The sequence below is a fragment of the Schistocerca nitens genome, chromosome 4 (assembly GCF_023898315.1).
Source record: "Schistocerca nitens isolate TAMUIC-IGC-003100 chromosome 4, iqSchNite1.1, whole genome shotgun sequence".
NCBI lineage: Eukaryota > Metazoa > Arthropoda > Insecta > Orthoptera > Acrididae > Schistocerca > Schistocerca nitens.
In genome coordinates, this window is record NC_064617.1 from 445,715,375 (window position 1) to 445,741,152 (window position 25,778).

General features: G+C 40.6%; 1 protein-coding gene across 2 annotated transcripts in view; it reads right to left on the reverse strand.

Annotated features, from left to right (window-relative positions):
• The window catches only part of LOC126253711 (phospholipid-transporting ATPase ABCA1-like), a 466,051-nt gene that overhangs the window by 128,012 nt on the left and 312,261 nt on the right, over positions 1-25,778 (reverse strand). For both annotated transcript variants that reach the window (XM_049955246.1, XM_049955245.1), the window contains exon 15: positions 2,100-2,194. In XM_049955246.1, coding sequence (XP_049811203.1) covers positions 2,100-2,194 — 95 coding nt within the window. The remainder of the gene's footprint in view (positions 1-2,099; positions 2,195-25,778) is intronic.

Below are 25,778 nucleotides of genomic sequence, written 5' to 3' on the forward strand. Positions count from 1 at the left end.
TGAAGGCCTCATACTAAAGAATAAGAATGTTATGACTTAAGGGCAAGACCAAAATTTTGAATTTTTAATTAAGAGGGATTAAAACTCGACTGAAGGCCACACACACCACAGAGAAAACAATTTTACAGTTTAAGGCCGAAAAGAACAGCCTTGCACCTTCAATGAGCTGAAACTTGGCTGAAGGCCACACACTGTACTTAAAAGTAAAAGGAAATCACCATGTAAAACAGAAGGAGTGGCACTCAGAAGGTTCCAAGGGTCAGCCTGGGAAGTAACAGTAACGCATGCTTAGGTGAGACAGACAGCCCGACCGACAAGCTCATAATCGGAAGGCAACACACCCAAGGGACGGTTCACGACCGACCGACAATTTGACCGATTTCCAACGGTCAGATCCAACTGCACAGATAATGGAAAATATCGGACAATGAAGAGTAATTGAGATACCAATAACATCAAACTGGGCCTTATAATGATCAAGGCATCAAACATCAGTCAAGACGAGTTTAAAAGAATCCGAAAACACAAGTCACAACTGTCAAGGCACTACCGGAGGCTGCAGATTCTAGGCAAGAAAGCACACGATTTGTTATCACACGCATCATGGGCTGAGAAAACTCCCGGAGACACTGGCTTGGACCCAACCATGCAGAGGGAACACAACCGACATCTCTGCACACGAAAGAACCAACCGAAATACATGTCGTCGATTAGACAACTGACCAAACGACCAAGCAATGGTCGTCCTCGCTGGTAATGGCTGTGCGGACCTCACTGGGGCTCCGTCCCCAACTGCACTGCTGCTGCGTCCCGACCGCCCTCCTGGTCCGTCTCAGTCTTCACTGCTGATCCATCTCCAACTCACTTCCAGACAGACAATGATGGAAATAGTATTGGTCGCTCCAGAGATGGTATGACAGTGCACTTATCAATAAGCACTGCTGCTGCTGCTGTCACTCACGGGCAAGTAAGGCAGGAAGTTAGTGACGCCAGTAAATGGAATAGAAAAACGAGGCGGCAGAACCATAATAGAAGATGACAAACAATAAATGGCATGAACAGGAGCCATGCACGGCTCCAATATGCTCACCTGAATATCACACCACTGGACTATACCAGCAATCTCTTATGTCTTTGGTAATAATAATATTGTGACCAACTTTAAAAATAATGAGAAAGTAGTACTACTGTAGAGTCATTACCCATTTATCTTACAATAAGCTCTATATAACAACATATCTGCACCTTAAAAGAGTGTTTTGTTCTCATGTCTTTTCTTAGATTACTTTTTAAAACATGGTGAAGATAACTTTTCATTAACACAGGAAGGAGTGAATCCCTTTTAGTTATTTTACATTAATCTGGTGCTGCTAGATGAAAAATAAATGGGAGCATGACTGATTTGGGATACTCCAGATCAAAACAGATTTACTATACCATGTAAAAAAAACATCATATATAGATGATGTGACTTACCAAATGAAAGTGCTGGCAGGTCGACAGACACACAAACAAACACAAACATACACACAAAATTCAAGCTTTCGCAACAAACTGTTGCCTCATCAGGAAAGAGGGAAGGAGAGGGAAAGACGAAAGGATGTGGGTTTTAAGGGAGAGGGTAAGGAGTCATTCCAATCCCGGGAGCGGAAAGACTTACCTTACGGGGAAAAAAGGACGGGTATACACTCGCACACACACATATCCATCCACACATATACATATTGTGTCTGTATATGTGTGGATGGATATGTGTATGTGTGCGCGAGTGTATACCCGTCCTTTTTCCCCCTAAGGTAAGTCTTTCCGCTCCAGGGATTGGAATGACTCCTTACCCTCTCCCTTAAAACCCACATCCTTTCGTCTTTCCCTCTCCTTCCCTCTTTCCTGATGAGGCAACAGTTTGTTGCGAAAGCTTGAATTTTGTGTGTATGTTTGTGTTTGTTTGTCCGTCTGTCGACCTGACAGCACTTTCATTTGGTAAGTCACATCATCTTTGTTTTTAGATATATTTTTCTTACGTGGAATGTTTCCCTCTATTACAATTTTATATGGAAATATAACAATGTAAAATATGCATATGAAAAATTTATACTCACCATCTGTAGTGTCTACAAGTCTATGTGATTCATCAATTGTTTCACTCCTGACACTGCCATGCTCACTAGCTTCATCTTCACTCTCTTTTCCCACACTGAAAGAAAATTGTAGATGGTTATTAAATATGAAATGTGGTAGGAATGGACTTTATAGTATGGCATTTTGTAACAAGTAAACTAATTGACACTGGTGCATTAAATTTATGAATGAAAAGTACCGCACCTAACAAATTATAACAGCTTCCCATAAATTATACACAAAGCTCAAAGCAACTATACAATAATGTATGTTATATAAAATATAATGAAATACATTAGGTACACACAAAAACCCATATACACTACCCGATCAAAAGTACCTGGTCATCCTTATGTAATGCAGAATTCAGCACTAGAGGTCATGAGAGGCAGATCTGTCATCATAAAATGAGATGGGAAATATTGTTTTCTCAGTAGAGAAGCAGTAACAGCAGGGCAGATCAGTCAGGAGATCACAGAATGTGGATGTCACCTGAGTAACAAATCCACCAGGCATTTCAATCCTCCTAAAGCTGCCTCTGTTGACTTTTGGTGGTGTGATTGTCAAGCGGAAATGTGAAGGAAGAACCACAGCTAAATCAAGCTCACGCAGACCTCGTGTACTGACAGACAGAGACCACCGAGGATTGCAAAAGGCAGTTATAAAAACATCTCGTGAAATCAGAAGAAATAATCATTTGCGAGTTCTAAAGTGCTATCAGCAGTTCAGCTAGTACAATTGTGTGTAGGAGTTGAAAAGAATGAGGTACAATGTTCAGACCATTCCTCATAAGGCACATATTTCTGTTGTCAATACTAAGCAATGTCTGAGTTGATGTAAAGAGCCACTGGATAGTGAATGAATAGAAAATGAAAACGAGTGATGAATAATGCGATATCTTGTTGAAATCCAATGACAGGGTTTAGATTTGGTGAATATATGAAGAAGATTGGCTGCTGTCATGTGTAGCACCAAAAATGAAGTAAGGAAGAGGTGTCTTTCATGGTTAAGGTGCAGTCCCCTTATTGTGCTACAGAAAATGATACATGCAGAAGGATATGAACACATTTTACAGCATGGTGTATTGCATAAAATAAAGAAAGAGTTTGGAGATGATGATTCTTTATGTTAGCAAGACACTGAACCACATAATAAAGCAGCATCTGTGAGGCAATAACTTTCCTGAAATGGAGTGGCATGTCCAGAGTCCTTAGCTGAACCCAATGTAACATATTTGGAATGAGACAGAATGTTTACTTCACTCCAGTCCCCAGAGTCCAACATCACCATCTTCTCTGGTTTCAGCTCATGAGAAGAATGGGCTGCCATTTCTCTACAGGCATTCAGACACTTCACTGAAAGTGTCCCCAGCAGAGTTGCAGCCATCACAAAGGTGAAGGGTGGCCACACCTTATATTTATGTCCACTAATAAATGTCTAGATACTTTCAATCAGATAGTGTATTTGGTGGTGGTATATAGAGGGAAACATTCCACGTAGGAAAAATATATCTAAAAACAAAGATGATGTGACTTACCAAATGGAAGTCCTGGCAGGTCGACAGACACACAAACAAACACAAACATACACACAAAATTCAAGCTTTCGCAACAAACTGTTGCCTCATCAGGAAAGAGGGAAGGAGAGGGAAAGACGAAAGGATGTGGGTTTTAAGGGAGAGGGTAAGGAGTCATTCCAATCCCGGGAGCGGAAAGACTACCTTAGGGGGAAAAAAGGATGGGTATACACCCGCACACACACACATATCCATCCACACATATACAGACACAAGCAGACACATTTAAAGACCAATGTGTCTGCTTGTGTCTGTATATGTGTGGATGGATGTGTGTGTGTGTGCGCGAGTGTATACCCGTCCTTTTTTCCCCCTAAGGCAAGTCTTTCCGCTCCCGGGATTGGAATGACTCCTTACCCTCTCCCCTAAAACCCACATTCTTTCGTCTTTTCCTCTTCTTCCCTCTTACCTGATGAGGCAACAGTTTGTTGCGAAAGCTTGAATTTTGTGTGTGTGTTTGTGTGTCTATCGACCTGCCAGCGCTTTCGTTCGGTAAGTCACATCATCTTTGTTTTTAGATATATTTTTCCCACGTGGAATGTTTCCCTCTATTATATAGTAAGCATTACTCATTCTTAGAATTACAGGTTGGAAATAACTCAGTACCACCCACACTTTGAAAAATTCAATCACATCGTTCACTGGGGCATCAATTTTACCTCATCCACCTTTCACAAAAAGTATTCTGTTGCCCACCCAAACTATACAATACCTTATTTCACCCCCATGCAAATCACACTACCAAGAACGCTCCAGGGATCATTTTTCTGTGGCACTCCCCCTCCTCCTTTCCACACACACACACACACACACACACACACACACACACACAAAACCACACACACAGAGAGAATGAGAGAGAGAGAGAGAGAGAGAGAGAGAGAGAGAGAGAGAGAGAGAGAGAGGTGCTATGAATGAAAACAGCCTCATTATTTACTGCCTAAAATAGTCACCACTAAAGTAAAAGTAGCCAAAAACACTACCATTCTATCGTTAAATAGGGTGTACACCAAAACACCAGTGACTCAAGTTATTCAATACTTGTGCTATTTAGTTCCTCCCCTACGCACTAGTTCTGAATTGTAAAATTGGACAGTATCTCTCCAGCACTATGTCTTTTTCTACCATACCCATGGACTTTACCCCCACGCAAGCTAGTGTGTGTGGGTGCGCATCTGTGTGTCACTATACTGGGAAAAATAGGAGGTAAAGAGCCTATAACCAATCATCTGTATATCAATGGTTGCAAGTCACTTGAAAATCTTATACATTTTGATACATAGCATGAAATCCTAACTGAGCTAATTCAATTTTTTTAATAAGATCACAAAATAAACTATCACAGCACCACAATTAGTCAGGAAATGACAGACAGTAATTTGGCATGAAAAGTGACAGAGGAGAAAACAAGATCTCAGACTTTCTTTCCCACTGAATAAATCTTGCACTTTTTGAGAAGACAGAGTCCTGAATGAGAACTCAAAATTAGAGTTTAGCCCCTAATTATCATGACCCATGCACCAAATTTACCGATGTTTCTCCCCTAACTACACTTGACACAAAGAAATGCTACAAAATGGTTTAGTCACATCCTAGAGATAGTTTGAGGAATTAAATGTTCACTCTACTCTAAAATGCCCTCTACAATATTTTACAGAATGATCATTGTTCCCAGCATCCACCTAAACTATCTAAAGGTATGCAACAGTATAGTAAATACATCAATTATTAATGAATGAAAGAAACATTAACAATAAACATTAAGAAACAATAATAATCAAGTCATAATATGTCAATAATATGACTCTTTGGTTTGCCTGCCTTTTTAGCTAAGATTACTAATATACACTCATGTTCATAAAGTAAGGATAAATGCAGAAAATGGTGCCACACAATGTGGCACTACACAAAACTGGTGCTAATAGCATAGGCACTTAGGGAACACACACTGTACAGATCTGTAAGTCCACAGTATTGGCGATAAGTTGAGAAAACCGTCCCGAAACACATGTGCTAAAAAACGCCACTGTTTCCAGCGCATGTACCCTGACATCAATATGGGATATGATCACCATGCGCATGTACACAAGCCGCACAACAGGTTGGTGTACTCTGGATCAGGTGGTCGAGCAGCTGCTGGGGTATAACCTCCAATTCTTGCCCCAGTGCCTATCGGAGCTCCAAAAGTGTCATAGGGTTTGAAGACGTGCAGCGATATGTCGACCGAGAGCATCACAGATGTGCTCGATGGGGTTTAGGTCTGGAGGACAGGCAGGTCACTCCATTCGCCTGATATGTTCTGTTTCAAGGTACTCCTCCATGATGGCAGCTCGGTGGGGCCGTGCGTTATCATCCATCAGGAGGAAGGTGGGACCCACTGCACCCCTGAAAAGGTGGACATACTGGTGCAAAATGACGTCCCGATACACCTGACCTGTTACTGTTCCTCTGTCAAAAACAAGCAGGAGTGTACGTGCACCAATCATAATCCCACCCCACACCATCAAACCACGACCTCCATACAGGTCCCTTTCAAGAACATTAAGAGGTGGTATCTGGTTTCTGGTTCCCGCCAGATGAAAACCCGGTGAGAATCACTGTTCAGACTATACCTGGACTCGTCCGTGAACATAACCTGGGACCACTGTTCCAATGACCATGTACTGTGTTTCTTGACACCAGGCTTTACGGGCACTCCTGTGACCAGGGGTCAGCAGAATGTACCTTGCAGATCTCCGGGTGAATAAACCATGTCTGTTCAGTCAGCTGTAGACTGTGTCTGGAGACAACAGTTCCAGTGGCTGCAGTAAGGTCCTGAGCAAGGCTACCTGCAGTACTCCGGTGGTGAAATATCGGTCTTCTTGTGGTGTTGTACACTGTGGACATCCCGTACTGTAGCACCTGGACACATTTTCTGTCTGCTGGAATCATTGCCATAATCTTGAGAACATACTTTGTGGCACACGGGGGCCTGTGCTATGACCTGCTGTGTCTGACCAGCCTCCAGTCGCCCTAGTATTCTACCTCTCATAACATCATCAATATGTTTTCTTTGAGACATTTTCAACACACAGTCACCATTAGCACATCTGAAAACGTCTGCACACCTACTCGCTGCACCGTACTCTGACATTTATCAACACACCTCTGCGTATGTGGACTGCTGCCAGCACCACCGTGCAACGAACGCAGGTCAAATGCACCGCATGGTCATACCCGAGGTGATTTAAGCCCACAAACCACCCACCAGAGCGTTGCTTCACCATGCATCAGCATTATCCTTAATTTATGAACATGAGTGTAAATACCTGTTTGTTGGGGCTCAGCCCATGGGTAGCCAGCACGAATTCTAGTGTTGGAAGAAATTTTGAACATCATTTTCTGAGCATCAAGGGAAACAGAGGTATCTATGGAGTTCTTTAGTATAAAAGTTTACTCCCATGTCCTGGACTAAGTTCCAAATTTCTGTGAGAATGTCTCAAAGTGAGACCCACACCCACTAAACAATAAAGGCTCTTACCATGCAAACTACTGAAATGACATTAACAAGGAAAGTCTGTATGGTGTCATGAGCCAAATGTGTATTATGCACTAATTCCATGAGTTTCATAAAGCTAAGAGAACAAAATGCAAACAATACGGTACATAAGTAAAATAACAAGCAATAACTCAGATGGTAGACTCTCAAACACAGTAGTAGTAAACACCTTAAATATCTCCATATAAATAGCAAACTACTGTAAAACATTCTAGCAGCTTTACTAATGAAAGTGAGCCTCTTACAGAAGCATATATCCTGATACAAAAATGGTTCAAATGGCTCTGAGCACTATGGGACTTAACATCTATGGTCATCAGTCCCCTAGAACTTAGAACTACTTAAACCTAACTAACCTAAAGACATCACACAACACCCAGCCATCACGAGGCAGAGAAAATACCTGACCCCGCTGGGAATCGAACCCGGGAACCCGGGCGTGGGAAGCGAGAACGCTACCGCACGACCACGAGATGCGGGCTATCCTGATACAAAAGGCTGGCTTAATTTTTCCTCAGTTTGAAGAAACAAAATACGATGCATTAAAATTACAGCAAAGAAATAAATTAATCAAATTATCTTTGGAACAACCAAAAAAATGCCTTTAGAAATGCGAGCTGGGAATACAAGGACTTTTCCAGGACAAAATTTGTTAACCCACAATTTGTAACCAATAATCTTTATACATATGCAAGCCTACTGAAAAATCTGCAGAGATGTTCATGCAAAAAGTGGGATCTGTTATAATGAAGTTTTAACAACAATGGTCACAAAATGAAAATTATTATTTGAGAAGTAAGAATGTATCCATCCTTGGTAACCTGGATGAGCAGATAGTAGTTATATACCCCAAACAGGAGAGCTGTTGAGAGGTAAATTAAAGCACACCAGATTTCAGGAAAACAAGGAAGAAAGATTTTTCTGTAATTATCATGGCTTTAAAACCACAAAAGTTGTTTTCCAGACAATTCTTGTTTGGATGAAAACCAAAATTAGTAGCAATGAAATGAAAGACGGTATGATAAACTACTGTTATACACTACTGGCCATTAAAATTGCTACATGAAGATGACGTGCTACAGATGTGAAATTAAACCAACAGGAAGAAGATGCTGAGATATGCAAATGATTAGCTTTTCAGAACATTCACACAAGGTTGGCACCGGTGGCGACACCTACAATGTGCTGACATGAGGAAAGTTTCCAACTGATTTCTCATACACAAACGGCAGTTGACCGGCATTGCCTGGTGAAACGTTCTTGTGATGCCTCGTGTAAGGAGAAATGCGTACCATCACATTTCCGACTTTGATAAAGGTCGGATTGTAGCCTATCGCGATTGCGGTTTATCGTATCGCGACATTGCTGTTCGCGTTGGTCGAGATCCAATGACTGTTAGCAGAATATGGAATCGGTGGGTTCAGGATGGTAATACGGAACACCGTGCTGGATCCCACCAGCCTCGTATCACTAGCAGTTGAGATGACAGGCATCGTATCCGCATGGCTGTAATGGATCATGCAGCCGCGTCTCGATCCCTGAGTTAACAGATGGGAACGTTTGCAAGACAACAACCATCTGCACGAACAGTTCGACGACGTTTGCAGCAGCATGGACTATCAGCTCGGAGACCACGGCTGTGATTACCCCTGATGCTGCATCGCAGACAGGAGCGCCTCCGATGGTGTACTCAACGACGAACCTGGGTGCACAAATGGCAAAACGTCATTTTTTCGGATGAATCCAGGTTCTGTTTACAGCATCAGGATGGTCGCATCTGTGTTTGGCAACATCACAGTGAACGCACATTGGAAGCATGTATTCGTCATCGCCATACTGGCGTATCACCCGGTGTGATGGTATAGGGTGCCACTGGTTACACTTCTTGGTCACCTCTTGTTCGCATTGACGGCACTTTGAAGAGTAGGATGTTAAATTTCAGATGTGTTACGACCCGTGGCTCTATCCTTCATTCAATCCCTGCAAAACCCAACATTTCAGCAGGATAATGCACGATCGCATGTTGCAGGTTCTGTACGGGCCTTTCTGGATAGAGAAAATGTTTGACTGCTGCCCCGGCCAACACATTCTCCAGATCTCTCACCAACTGAAAACGTCTGGTCAATGGTGGCCGAGCAACTGGCTTGTCACAATACGCCAGTCACTACTCTTGATGAACTGTGGTATCGTGTTGAAGCTGCATGGGCAGCTGTACCTGTACACACCATCCAAACTCTGACTCAATACCCAGGTGTATCAAGGCTGTTATTACGGCCAGAGGTGTTTGTTCTGGGTACTGATTTCTCAGGATCTGTGCACCCAAATTGCGTGAAAATGTAATCACATGTCAGTTCTAAAAATGGCTCTGAGCGCCATGGGACTTAACATCTATGGTCATCAGTCCCCTAGAACTTAGAACCACTTAAACCTAACTAACCTAAGGACATCACACAACACCCAGTCATCACGAGGCAGAGAAAATCCCTGACCCCGCCGGGACTCGAACCCGGGAACCCGGGCATGTCAGTTCTAGTATAATGTATTTGTCCAATGAATACCCGTTTATCATCTGCATTTCTTGTTGGTGTAGCAATTTTAATGGCCAGTAGCGTAAATTAATTTTTCCTCTGACATGTGGGATACTGCCCCATTCCATTACTGAACTACTATTATATAATCAACAGTAATTGTTGTGGAAAGCTTAAAGCTATAAGATCTGCATTCTAGGTGCAAATATCATCCTCTTTGGTCTCCATACATTACACACTGTACTTTCTAATGTTTCCATAACTTAGAGAGATTTTTGAGACAAAGGATTTTGCATTTTTGTCAAAACATGCACCAAGTGATGAATGAGCAACTGCACAGAATACCATAATAATTTTTTAATTATACACATTCTTTTTATTTCAAAACAATATGACATGCAATGAGCATGAAGGAGACTATTTTCATACATGCATCAAATTACATCAGAAAGCAATCACAGGACTGCACATCATTGATCATTTCCCTCAGTACAGTGTCTGTGAAAGCAAGAGAGCATATAAACAAAGAAAACAATCCTCTAGCAATGCTGAAGTGCATCTTCTAGCCCCTGTACTGATGTAATTGTCTTGTATCAATCTGCAGCAGATGGCAGTTCAGTCACACTGCTTGTTACACATGTTAAAATCTCTTTAGAGATACAGTTTGTGGAACAACAGGTCTTTGTCTAAGTATCTGTCACAAGAGAAACAAAATTTTTATTTTCTTAGTAATTACACTGTGGCAGTGAACATTTGTTCATAGTTATTGATAGAAAAAAGTACTTTTTGCCACCTTTCAATCAAACAGCTGCTCTTACGTTTGCTCTCTCACCACTGAGGCCATCCTTTCTTATCTGCATCTGTCTTCCACAAACCACTTAATGGTGCTGGGTGGAGAGTACTTCATGTATCACTGTCATTTCCCAATTTCCTATTCCAGTCGCAAATAGTGCACCGGAAGAACAATTGTTGGTAAACCTCCTTGTAAGCTGGAATCTCTCTCATTTTACTTCACAGTCTTTTTCACAAGATATACATAGGAGTGTTTCTTCTAAGCATGTACACTCCCAGAATTTTTCAGTAAACCACATCACAATGTTCTACATGTCTCTTGTAGTGCTTGCCACTGGAGCTGGGTGAGTATCTCCACAATGCTTTTGTGCTTTTTAAATGAACCTGGGACAAAATGCACTGCTCTTCTTTATGTCTTCTATCAATCCTACGTGGTGAGGGTCACAGACTGTCAAGCAATGTTCTAGTATCAGTCGAACAAGGGTTTTGTAAACTACCTCCTTCATAAGTGGCCTGTACTTTCCAGAGATTTTTCCAGTTAATCTCAATCTGTCATTTACCTTTCCAGGAATTAGATTTATGGGGTCGCTCCACTTCAAATTACTCCACATACATATTCCCAGATATTTAATGGATTGTTCTGCCATCACATCATAATACAAAAACGGGTCTTTCTGTCTGTTTATGTGCAATATGTTACATTTGTTTATGGTGAAGGTCAACTGCCAATCCCTGCATCAACAGCTAATCCCTGTATTTCACAAGAATTCTTTCTTCTTCTTCTTCTTCTTCTTCAACATTTGTCTCTCGGTGTAGCAGTGTACACTCTTTTGGCCCTCTGCCTCTACTTGATGTGTTCTTGTGCTTTGTCAGGATGGTGGCCCTCTATCTTGAGGTATATATGGAGAGCATCTGGCGTATGTTGCCTCAGTCTCCCAATAGGTAGTTTACCACTGACTTTCAACAAAAACCCATATTTTGTTTCTGTATCTCAGTCTGCTTGAAGTAAGTGTCCATACCTCCATAAGAGGGCTTTCCCTCACCTTCTCAACCGTGGGTGCCACTTTGTATCACCTGTGAATTTCATCATTGGCCACATGATCATGAAGGGAGTGGCAAGCAAGATGTCCACTGAAGCACTATGGTTTCCATTACAGAAAGTCATTACTCTGCTTCTTCCAACATTCTGCGCCAACTGGTCAGATTGCAGAGTGGTATGCTTTCAGCTTGAATTGGTATGGCATCATCTATTTAAAAAAAAAATAAAAATGAAGCACACCAGTCATTACTTGCCATTTAAGTGATGCACTGCTAATGCAGTTGTGATTTTAAGAATTAGTGTGCTATCAGAGGCAGTTTTTTAGATAAGACATCTGAAGATCTTTAGCGAACATACACTCTCGGTCTTGACTGTGTCCGTATTATTTGCATCTGTTGAAAGGTACTTCGTTTTCTTTATATTAAGGCACAGTTCAGTTCTTCCATGCTTTGAGTTGTCACTGAAGGAGATTCTTGTCTTCAGTAGCCAGTAGATCACCTCAGCGTACAGTGGAGTCCAAGGTGTTAATTTCTGGAGATCTCTGTCGACCATGTCCATTAATGTAATGACCAAAATGGAAGAAAAGAGCAGATCCATGATGAACACCCACAGAAACAGGAAAATCATCTGACATCCCAACAGCAGATTGTACTTGATTTTTAGTACTGTGGTAGAGTAGCAATACACTTTCAATTAGTTTTTCAGATACATACTGCTCTCTGAGAACAAACCATATGAGATCCTCTGGTACTCAGTCAAAAGATTTTTCTAGTTCCAGGAAAGTGAAGTGAAGAAACTTAGACATCTCACATTCCTTCTCAGTAAGCAAGCAAGTTGAATGAATAGAACTGGAAGGCCAGCAGCCTTCCACAAAGGCACACTGATTGATAGTGAATAACTGGTTGTGAATAAACAATGTTACAAGTAACACGCAAATCTGAACTCCAGTGGCATTTATTGCTCCAATTTTCAATCATTTATTAAACATACATACTTTTCATCACTTTTAAATTAGTTTTCAAAAGAATGTTTTTTTTCTTTTCTTTTAACATCTCATCAGAAGGATTTGCGAAGAATTGCCATTGTGAAACATTAAAGAAAATACACTCTATACATGTATGGAGAATATCGATGCATTATATCCTTTGAAATTGTCTTTATTTTAGGATACCAATATAAGACTTTCAAATCACAATCATCTTCAGCAAAAATTTTCAGTTTTTTTGCAAATAATTTATTGTTGTGGTTCCATGTTACCTTACCTCCCAAATCCCGTTTAAAAAAATATTCCTTTGAGGGTATAATGTGATTTGAAACTCATGACCCAATTTCTTCAACTTTTCTTTGGCTGTTAAATGTTCGTAGTTTGTTGTAGGCCCCCCTGGATCATATATAGCAACACAGATGAAATATTTATTTTTAAATCATGTCTAATACAGTGCTGGAATAATTTTAGTTCAGTGCAGAAATGCAAAAGAAATCTTCCAATTTTCTCCTGACACTTCCTTGATAAAAAAATTTGCCAATGTGCTGCAAATTTATGAGCTCTTTTGTGCAACCAAACCTCTTCCGAAATACTTCGGTCTCAGAGCTCTATGTAACTGCATACACACATGCAACAGACTACTTTAGAAGTTCAGCAGTATTCCATAAATGTTTTATGTGACTAGTTGGAAAAAGCTGGTGACTTCTTGCTTGATTCAATCATCTTGTAAGAAAGGTGTTGAAGATTAACACAGTTGAATGCCGCCAAGAAGTCTGTAGTCTAAATGGTAAGGCAGTCTGCCTTTAAGTATTTTTACATTTCATTTGTTATGCTGTAAATCAATTACAGCTGTGCTCAATCCAAAGGTCGGTTGGAACACTGCAGTGCCTTACTAGGCATGGTGGTCTACCCTTGACTTCTTCCCACCTCTAAAATGATTTGTACAGCTAACATTTCAACATATATTCCAAAACAAGGTGCAACTTGACTGTTGACATTGTTGTAGGCGTATGAAGCAATAAGAAACAGAAAATTGTACGACCAACTGGGGATCGAAACAAAAATCTTTAGTTTTGTACTCTGCAACTTAAACTATTGAGCAATCAAAACATGTTTCTGTACAAACCATTACTATGTTATTTAACAAATATAAACTGCACTGAGCCTAGGAAACAAATACTAGTGATAGGATCCTGTACAAGAAGTGAACAAAGAAAATATGGTGGCATTATAATGTCATATAAGTTATGAATAATTTATTGGCAAATAAGTTTGTTTTTATACTCTACTTATTTGAACTATTATCCAGACAGAAATTTATTCAAATAATATCCATCTCCGCTTACAACTATAACTTCCATTTACTTCCTCTTTGTGGTCATTGCAGTTAATACCATCAAATGTAATGAGCCATTGCTCAATTTACTCATTAGAACTTGGATTGAAATTTTTTGTCACTTATAAACAATGCAGACAAATTTAATCAGTAGTCATGTCTTCAACATAAATCTGTTTCATTTTTCCAGTCGAAAATATGTCTTAGTGCCAGTGTGATTTTGGATGTGAGCATTATTTCACTAGCTTCTGTTCGTGGACATACAAGACTTCCACGGCTAAATCAATGACCTCCAATAACATTCAATATTGGATAATCACTCTAAATTTCATTATACATAATTATACACAGCTGCTGTGGTAATACTTTGTGAATCTCAGGTATACAGCAGACATTTTCTGCATAGAAAACAAGGAAAACTGACAGCTAAAAAGATATTCTAACCCTAAATGAATACCAATGATTGCTGGCCCCATTAGTGAGGCTATATTGTGATGAAGCTGTATAGTGTCCATGTTTTCTAGCTGCATGGCAGGAGGACCACATGGCTGTTGCCCAGCACTTAGTAAGCAAACACTACACAGTACCATGTGAAACTGCATGGTACTGACTATGAAAACACTTGGCCACTTGCTTCCACGTGCACATGCAAAGCAAGCGATGGTCAGCAAGCATTACTCACATGGTTTTGGCACACTGATGCAGTGCTCTAGTGGTGGGTGGGTGTATGGAACAAGTCTTGCACCTGGTTCAGTCACAAGAAAGTGATCCATAGGATGCAGGATTTGGAGCAGGACTGGGATGATAGGGATGGACAAAGACATTCTGTAGGCTGGGTGGGTGGCAGACAACTACTCTGGTAAAGTGGGTAGAATTTTGGGTAGGATGTCCCTCATCTCATGGAACAACAAGATGTAGTCAGAGCTCTGGTGAAGGGATGTGGTTGAGCTTTTCAAGACCATGGTGATACTTCATGATCAGATGTGTGCTGGTAAGTGGCTGGTTAACAAGTTTACTAGAGACAGAGGATGAGCTGGATAGGATATTGTCTGTCAGTAAAGGCTCATGAAATATTTCAACAACTCCTGCTTCCTACTACAGATGTAGTGTCCACAGGTGTGAGGCTGCAAGGCAGAGATGTTCTGACACGGAACAGGGAATGTGTACTGCTGTCAAATCGGACGTACTGTTTGTTGTAGGTGCAACTGATCAACAGATGTCTTTACAGAGCCATTTGAGACATGGAGAACAACACCCAGGAAGTTGGTTTATTGAATTGAGAAGGACTAATTGAAGCAGATTTGGGAACAGGAGTTGAGGCTGTGGAGGAAAGAGAAATAGTTGTCCTTGCCTTGAGTCCAGATCATGAAAATGTCATCACTGTGTCTGAACCAGACAAGAAGTTCCAGGTGTTGACTAGATAGGAAGGATTCCTCCAGATGGTCCACAAATAAATTGGAACAGGATGTGCCAAGGGAGTACTCATGGCATTACCAGAGATTCATTTAAAGGGTTGGCTATTCAAAGTGAAATAATGTGGCATAGGAAGTTGTTGGTCAGGAGGATTAGGGAAGAAGTGGAGGGTTTGGTATCAGGAGGACACTGGGATAGATAATGTTCCACACCTGCAAGGCCATGTGCATGGGGGATGGTGGTGTGTAAGAACGTCGCATCCACAGTGACCAACAAGGAGTTTGATGGTAATGGGACAGGATGGTAATGGGAAGGTAGCGAAGGAAATGTGTAGTACTTTGTGATGTAGTATGGGCACTTATGGACAACAGTTTAAGGGTGTTGGTCACAAAAGACAAAGATTTGTTTTGTAGGAGGAGTGTAACCAGTTACAATGGCATGGCACACTGCGTCCAGTGAGGAGATCTGTGAGGCTACGTTTGTGGAGTGGAAAGGGGGAGGGGGGGGGGGGGGTTGCTAATTTATAAGGCTGGAGATGGATTCAGATGTCCTGTTTATGAAAGGACCTAAGACCTTGAGGAGCTGATGGAAGCCATATGGGGCTTCAGCAATAGTATCATTGTCATAAGGCTTGTATTCAGAGGTATCGGAAAGTTTTGGAGACCCTCAGCTACATAGTCATTGCAATTCATGACCATTATGATGGAGTCTTTAACTGTAGGAAGGCTGGTAAACTCTACATTGGTATTCAGGTTACAGATAGCTAGGTGTATCTATTGATACGTAATCAGCATGGTTTCTGAAAACATCGTTCTTTATTCGCACGAAGTAATGGCCGCTATCTACAGGGGATCTCAAGTTGATTCCGTATTTCTAGATTTCCGGAAACCTTTTGACACTGTTCCTCACAAGCGACTTCTAATCAAGCTGCGGGCCTATGGGGTATCGTCTCAGTTGTGCGACTGGATTCGTGATTTCCTCTCAGGAAGGTCACAGTTCGTAGTAATAGACGGCAAATCATCGAGTAAAACTGAAGTGATATCAGGTGTTCCCCAGGGAAGCGTCCTGGGACCTCTGCTGTTCCTGATCTATATAAATGACCTGGGTGACAATCTGAGCAGTTCTCTTAGGTTGTTCGCGTTCGCAGATGATGCTGTAATTTACTGTCTAGTAAGGTCATCCGAAGACCAGTATCAGTTGCAAAGCGATTTGGAAAAGAAATGCTGTATGGTGTGGCAGGTGGTAGTTGACACTAAATAACGAAAGTGTGAGGTGATCCACATGAGCTACAAAAGAAATCCGTTGGAATTCGATTACTCAATAAATAGTACAATTCTCAAGGCTGTCAATTCAACTAAGTACCTGGGTGTTAAAATTACGAACAACTTCAGTTGGAAAGACCACATAGATAATATTGTGGGGAAGGCAAGCCAAAGGTTGTGTTTCATTGGCAGGACACTTAGAAGATGCAACAAGTCCACTAAAGAGACAGCTTACACTACACTCGTTCGTCCTCTGTTAGAATATTGCTGCGCGGTGTGGGATCCTTACCAGGTGGGATTGACGGAGGACATCGAAAGGGTGCAAAAAAGGGCAGCTCTTGTTGTATTATCACATAATAGGGGAGAGAGTGTGGCAGATATGATACGCGAGTTGGGATGGAAGTCGTTAAAGCAAAGACGTTTTTCTTCATGGCGAGATCCATTTACGAAATTTCAGTCACCAACTTTCTCTTCCAAATGCGAAAATATTTTGTTGAGCCCAACCTACATAGGCAGGAATGATCATCAAAATAAAATAAGAGAAATCAGAGCTCTAACAGAAAGGTTTAGGTGTTCGTTTTTCCCGCGCGCTGTTCAGGAGTGGAATGGTAGAGAGATAGTATGATTGTGGTTCGACGAACCCTCTGCCATGCACTTAAATGTGAATTGTAGAGTAGTCATGTAGATGTAGATGTGTTCCATAGGAGTAATTTTGGACTCACTGGGGACAGATTTAGGCCAGTAGGAACATGTTAGAAGTAGAGATTCCTGAAAGATTACCAGGGGACAACGGGAGGGGGGATGTTTACATTGCAGAGATCGAGCAAAGGAAAGGTGAGGCCTTTAGGGAGTACTGAGACTTCTGCAAGGATCAGAGTTTTGGTAAAAAGACTGAAAGAATTGTTACAGGATGGGTGTTCAAAAACAGTGTGCTTCATGGAGGATGGAGGAAGCTTTGGGGGGATCTGGAATGTGCAAAGCATGGTCTGGCAACAATAAGAGGTTGACTGGGGGTGGAGGAGAAATCAGAGTGGTAGTCTCTATTGGCAAGACGTAATCCCATGTGAGTATAAGATAGTAGTAGATGAGAGAACTTCCTCAAACACAGGTGGTGCTTGAAATGCTGTTCCAACTGCTGGAGGGAAAGTGTTTCTACCACAGTGATTGCATTCAGGAAGTTGTTATCACAGACAAAAAAGATTTTGCGAAAGAAGCAGAGGCTGTCAAGTATGATTTTAGATTGGATTCTAGAATTATGTAGACCAGACTGGTGAAAGGGAGGAACTGATGGAATTAGAAAAGGGGAGGGCTTTGTGGTAGGATGGGTGACAGTGCAAGATGCCAATTTTAATGGCAAGCGCATTAGGTAGGATCCCATATGCCTGAAAATATTTCCAAAATAGACTATGTGATTGCAGTTCTGATAAGGCAAAATGTTTTAGAATTGGTGGAGGTAGAATGAGCAGGGATTCATAGTTAGATAGACCAGAGCCAAAAGGAGTGACTGAAAAAAATAGTAAAAAAGTTAGAAATAAGATTGTCAAAACTCATGGTCGAAGTGATACGATGGAAATAAATGGTTGGTACTATATAGAGAGCTATGTAGGATGTTAGGAGGAAGGTCAGAAAATGTTTTTAAAGAAGCAGTATGTAGTAAAGGAGCTCAGAAATAAATATGCTCAACTGCAAATTGATATGTGCATCTGTAATAAAACAAGTGTAATTGTACAATGTGATCATAAATAAACATAAATGATCAGCTTACAGTCAGGTTGGCCAGCATGAGCTGGCAGTGGAGCGTATATTAAAAACTGTACTCTCACTGCTACCACAGCCATGCACAAGGAGGTAAAAGCCAGTGTTAACTGTGTTTCTGTGCACTACACACCAGTCCACTGTATAGTAAGTGTTTGCCTTTCCCTTATTTTATATATCTGTCCACCCAGGAATTTCCATTACTGTAATAGGCTAGGAAATGGAAAAGGGACAAATCAGTAATGTATAAAAATAACTGAAATTCTTGGATGGAACTATACATAAAATAAGGGAAAGGCAATCACTCAGCTATAGCAAACTCATATGTGGTGTAAAGACACACATAACAGAAAACAGTATTCACTAGCTTTAGAGCTCAGGTTGTTTTCTTTTCCTAGTTCCTCATGCCATCAACCAGCCCACACTTGTACCTTTTACCTACTCCCCAAATTCCACATATCCAACAACATGCATCTCCCTACTGGTCATTTCATTGGGGCTGTGAACAATGCTGCCAAAGAATGAACCTCTAACTTTGTTCACCAAAACCTCCAACCTATTGTCTGTAAGCTGCCAGCCTACATATGCCACATCCAAGACCTCCTACATCTACAGTTACATGACTACTCTACAATTCACACTTAAGTACCTAACAGAGGGTTCACTGAACCACCTTCACACCATTTCTATACTGTTCCACTCTATAGCAATGTGCAGAAAAAATGAATACAAACCTTTACATATGAGCTCCGATTTTTTTCATTTTATTCCGATCAGCAGTTCTCCCTTCATAGGTGGTTGTCAACGAACACTTTTTGCACTCTGAACAGAACATTAGGGATTCAAATTCTGTGAAAAAAATTTCACCTCGATGAAAAAAGCCTTGATTTTAATGACTTCCACACAACTCACTTATCACATCTGTTACACTCTCTTCTATTTCACAATAATATAAAATGACCTGCCCATCTTTGAACTTTTTTAGTGTCCTCCATCAATTAAATCTGGTAGGAATCCCATACTGCACAGCAGTATTCTAGCAGACAACAGATAAGCATAGTGTAGGAAGTCTCTCTTAGTAGAGCTGTTGTATCTTCCAAGTGTTTTGACAATAAAATACAATCTCTGATTTGTCTTCCCCATAACATTATTTATGTGACTGTTGCAATTTAAGTTGTTTGTAATTGTTATTCCTAGGCATTTAGTTGAACTGACATCTTTTAGATTTGTGCGATTTCTCATGCAACTGAAATTTAATGGAGTGCTTTCAGTACTCACATGGATGACTTCCCACTTTTCATTGTTCAGGGTCCACTGCCATTTTTTGCACCATGCAGATATTTTATCTAAATCATTTTGCAATTGGTTTTTATGTTCTGATGACTTTACTAGACAATAAACGACAGTATCATCTGCAAACAATCTAAGAGGGTTGCTCAGATTGTCTTCTAAACTGTTTATATACAGATTAGAGGCAGCAGTGGGCTTATAACAACTTTGGTGAATGTCATTAACTTCTGTTTTACCCAATGACTTTCCTTCAATTACTACAAACTTTGAACTTTCTGACAGGAAATCACGAATCCAGATGTACAACTGAGACAATACTCCATAGGCATGCAATTTGATTAAATGTTGCTTGTCAGGTACAGTGCCAAAGCCTTCTGGAAATCTAAAAATAAAGAATCAATTTGACATTCCCTGTCAATAGTACTCATTACTTCATGTGAATAAAGAGCAAGTTGTGTTTGACAAGAATAATATTTTCTGAATCTGTGTTGACTGTTTGTCAATATTTTCTTCGAGGTGATTCATAATGTTTGAACACAGTATATGTTCCAAAATCCTAGCACAAATCAAAGTTACTAATAGGGGTCTACAATTCAGTGGATCACTCCAATTTTATTTCTTGGATATTGGTGTGACTTGCACAAAAGCAAAATATTTAGGTACAGATGTATCAATGAATGGTTATATATAATTACTAAGTATGATGCTATTGTGTCAAATACACTCTGAAAGGAATGATAAGTGGTATACCACCTGGACTGGAGGACTTACCTTTATTAAGTGATTTTAGCTGCTTTGCGACAATGAGGATATCTATTTTAAGTTAATCATGTAGACAGCGGTTCCTCATTTGAATTCTGAATTACTTATTTCATCTTTTTTGTTGAAGGAATTTCAGACAAAAACATGTTTAACAACTCTTGCTTTAGTGGCACTGTCAACAGGAACATTATCTTTGCTATTGTGCAGTGAAGGTATTGAGCCTTTCTTGCCAGAGTTATTCTTCACATACAACCAGAATCTCTCCGGATTTTCTGCCTGACTTCAAGCCAGAGTTTGGTTGTAGAAACTACTGAAAGTGTAACACACTGAACGCTAAATTTTGAGCTTCTGAAAAACTCCAGCAGTCTTGGGGTTTAATTTTTTTTTTTATTTGGCATGCTATTTTTGTTGCTCCTGCATCAGTGTTATGACGCAACTTATGTACCCTGAAGGGTCAGTTCTGTTTATCATGAATTTGTTTGGTATAAACCTCCCAGCAGCTGTCAATACTAACAGAGGTTATAATTAAAGTGCAGCTACTCACAGAGGTCCACTGTGTGTGCTGTAATTATCTTATGGCAGTAAAACTTTGTAGATATTCTAATGCATCTACATCTACATGATTACTCTACAATTCACATTTAAGTGCTTGGCAGAGGGTTCATCAAACCACAATCATACTAACTCTTTACCATTCCACTCCCAAACAGCGCGCGGGAAAAACAAACACCTAAACCTTTCTGTTAGAGCTCTGATTTCTCTTATTTTATTTTGATCATCATTCCTGCCTATGTAGGTTGGACTCAACAAAATATTTTCGCATTCGGAAGAGAAAGTTGGTGACTGAAATTTCGTAAATAGATCTCGCCGCGAAGAAAAACGTCTCTGCTTTAACGACTTCCATCCCAACTCGCGTATCATATCTGCCACACTCTCTCCCCTATTATGTGATAATACAACAAGAGCTGCCCTTTTTTGCACCCTTTCGATGTCCTCCGTCAATCCCACCTGGTAAGGTTCCCACACCGCGCAGCAATATTCTAACAGAGGACGAACGAGTGTAGTGTAAGCTGTCTCTTTAGTGGACTTGTTGCATCTTCTAAGTGTCCTGCCAATGAAACGCAACCTTTGGCTTGCCTTCCCCACAATATTATCTATGTGGTCTTTCCAACTGAAGTTGTTCGTAATTTTAACACCCAGGTACTTAGTTGAATTGACAGCCTTGAGAATTGTACTATTTATTGAGTAATCGAATTCCAACGGATTTCTTTTGTAGCTCATGTGGATCACCTCACACTTTTCGTTATTTAGTGTCAACTACCACCTGCCACACCATACAGCATTTCTTTTCCAAATCGCTTTGCAACTGATACTGGTCTTCGGATGACCTTACTAGACAGTAAATTACAGCATCATCTGCGAACGCGAACAACCTAAGAGAACTGCTCAGATTGTCACCCAGGTCATTTATATAGATCAGGAACAGCAGAGGTCCCAGGACGCTTCCCTGGGGAACACCTGATATCACTTCAGTTTTACTCGATGATTTGCCGTCTATTACTACGAACTGTGACCTTCCTGAGAGGAAATCACGAATCCAGTCGCACAACTGAGACGATACCCCATAGGCCCGCAGCTTGATTAGAAGTCGCTTGTGAGGAACAGTGTCAAAAGGTTTCCGGAAATCTAGAAATACGGAATCAACTTGAGATTCCCTGTCGATAGCGGCCATTACTTCGTGCGAATAAAAAGCTAGCTGTGTTGCACAAGAACGATGTTTTCTGAAACAATGCTGATTACGTATCAATAGATCGTTCCCTTCGAGGTGATTCATAATGTTTGAATACAGTATATGCTCCAAAACCCTACTGCAAACCGACGTCAATGATATAGGTCTGTAGTTCGATGGATTACTTCTACTACCCTTCTTAAACACTGGTGCGACCTGCGCAATTTTCCAATCTGTAGTACAGATCTATCGGTGAGTGAGCGGTTGTATATGATTGCTAAGTAGGGAGCTATTGTTTCTGTGTAATTTGAAAGGAACCTAATCGGTATACAATTTGGACCTGAAGACTTGCCCGCATCAAGCGATTTGAGTTGCTTCGCAACCCCTAAGGTACCTACTTCTAAGAAACTCATATTAGCAGCTGTTCGTGTTTCAAATTCTGGAATATTCCATTGGTCTTCCCTGGTGAAGGAATTTCGGAAAACTGCGTTCAATAACTCCGCTTTAGCCGCACAGTCGTCGGTAACAGTACCATTGGCACTGCGCAGCGAAGGTATTGACTGCGTCTTGCCGCTTGTGTACTTTACATACGACCAGAATTTCTTCAGATTTTCTACCAAATTTCGAGACAATGTTTCGTTGTGGAACCTATTAAAAGCATCTCACATTGAAGTCCGTGCCACATTTCGCGCGTCTGTAAATTTTAGCCAATCTTCGGGATTTCGCGTTCTTCTGAACTTTGCATGCTTTTTCCGTTGCCTCTGCAACAGCATTCGGACCTGTTTTGTGTACCATGGGGGATCAGTTCCATCTCTTACCAATTTATGAGATATGAATCTCTCAATTGCTGTTGCTACTATATCTTTGCAAATGTAGATGAGATGTGGCTCAAATTCATAGACAGTTTGGAAGGAATGGAGATTGTCTCTTAGGAAGGCTTCTAGTGACACTTTATCCGTTTTTTTTAAATAAAATTATTTTGCGTTTGTTTCTGGTGGATTTGGAAGAAACAGTATTGAGCCTAGCTACAACGACCTTGTGATCACTAATCCCTGTATCGGTCATGATGCTCTCTATTAGCTCTGGATTGTTTGTGGCTAAGAGGTCAAGGGTGTTTTCGCAAACATTTACAATTTGTGTGGATTCGTGGACGAACTGCTCGAAATAATTTTCGGAGAAAGCATTTAGGACAATCTCGGAATATGTTTTCTGCCTACCACAGGTTTTGAACAAGTATTTTTGCCAACATATTGAGGGAAGGTTGAAGGCCCCACCAACTATAACCGTATGAGTGGTGTATTTATTTGTTACGAGACTCAAATTTTCTCTGAACTGTTCAGCAACTGTATCATCGGAGTCTGAGGGTCGTTAGAAGGAGCCAATTATTAACTTAGTTCGGCTGTTAAGTATAACCTCCACCCATACCAATTTGCACGGAGTATCTACTTCAACTTCACTACAAGATAAACCACTACTGACAGACACAAACACTCCACCACCAATTCTGCCTAATCTATCTTTCCTGAACACCGTCTGAGACTTCATAAAAATTTCTGCAGAACTTATTTCAGGCTTTAGCCAGCTTTCTGTACCTATAACGATTTCAGCTTCTGTGCTTTCTATTAGAGCTTGAAGCTCAGGGACTTTCCCAGCACAACTACAACAATGCATTAATGTGAAACCTATTTATGCTGGGAAACAAATTAGTTCCAATTTTGGCACTGTGAATGATAAAGATGAATTGAAATGTTTCCATATGTAATGGATTAGGAATGGGATCTGGGCAGAAAGTGTCAAACAAGTGAGCAAGACATAATGTTGATTTTATTATTAACTGCCACTTACACAATTTGTTCAATATGAGTACTGGAGATGTCAATGAAATGCTCCATCTGTAAAACAACATGTCAACACTTTCTCACAGCAGTTATGATAGAATCTGAGCAACTTGTTCCTGTGTACTGGCCTTCAGATCAGTTAGAGACTAAATGTGTCCCTGGTAAACACATTCTTTTGGATATCCCCAGAGCCAAACATCTCATGGATACAGATCAAGTGGTCTTGCAGTCTATGCATATAGAAAACCTCTGGAGTTAACACATTCGTGGAAGTTTGCATTAAGAAGATTTTCCACTGGGTGCGTGCCATGAGGGGTTGACCCATCATGTATGAAATCAGTGGTTTCCATGCAGTTGCACTCTTTCAAAGCAGGAATCACATGATGTACAAGGATGTCTCAATAACGTGTACGTGTCACACTACAACTGACAGATCCTCTTGGTGTATTCTCTTCAGAGAAGAATGGACTGAGAATAACGGTGCTCATCAATCCTCACCACACAGTCAAGTACAGTGGGTTCAAAGGACCTTCGTATACAACACATGGTTTAACAATACCACAAATTCTGCAGTTCTCTGTTTTCACTGTACCCTATAGCATAAACTGTGCCTTGTCACTCCATAGAATATTACTCAGCCATATATCACGAACTTTGATCCATGCCAGAAACTGAAGAGCAAAATTCCGAACATTGCTGTAGATCATGAGGTTTCAGTTGCTACAGCATCTGGATTTTATACAGGTACCAGTGGAGAACAGACCACAAACCTTTCCGTACTTTTGACCATGAGATGGACAATTCTCTTAGCACTGCACAAGCATTAGCTGGGGCATGTGCTGCATGGGCCGTTACAGCAACATCGAACTCTTCAGTAATCCACAGGGATAGGATGCCTTTGTCTTCCAAGTGCCATACCAAGCTCACTCGTTTTTGCGAATTTCCTTATCATCTTCTTTAAACTATTTAATGACTTCAGGCCTCTCCTCAATGATTTCACTCAGTAATACTCTCTCAATGCAGCACTGTGATAGGTGCCATTCACATAATTCAGTTTCACTAACGGTGCACAATCTCTCAACTCGATATCCATACTGTTCACTCATGTTCTAGTTGGTAGAAGTCATATCATCATACAATGGTGCACATACCAGATCTGCACCTGGTAGCCACTATTGGATCTAATGTGTTATCCAGTGTTAATCCATTCCACATTAATGCATTTACCAAGTTTCGCTGCCATATGACAATGACAACACACACATTGGACTACTACGAGTAGCTGCACTTTAATTATAACCACCTGGTATTTCTTTGAATTTAAGCCACACCTGGTCTAACCTTTCATAGTTAGTTTGGAAGAAATGGAGGCTGTCTCTTATTGAAGGCATCATGCAAATTTTTATCTGCTTTTTAAAAGAGATATATCCTGCATTTATTTTTGGTGGTTTTGGGTGTTACAGTATTCATGCTTGAAACAAGGTCTTGTGGTCACTAAACCCTGTATCCACCGTAATGCTCCCTATTTGTATAGGGTTACATATTGCTAATAGGTCAAGTATGTTTTCACAACCATTTACACTTTGAATGGGCTCCTGACCTAACCACTCAATATAATTTTCTGAAAAAGCATTTAGCGCAATTTTGGACAAAGTTTTATGACTGCCACCAATTTTAAAGATATAATTTCACCAACACATAGAGGGTAGATTGAAGTTGGCACCAAATATAAATGTATGTGTGGGGTACCTATTTGAAATGAGACTTGTCTTATTTGAACTGTTCAGCAACTGTATTATTTGAGATGAAAGATTGGT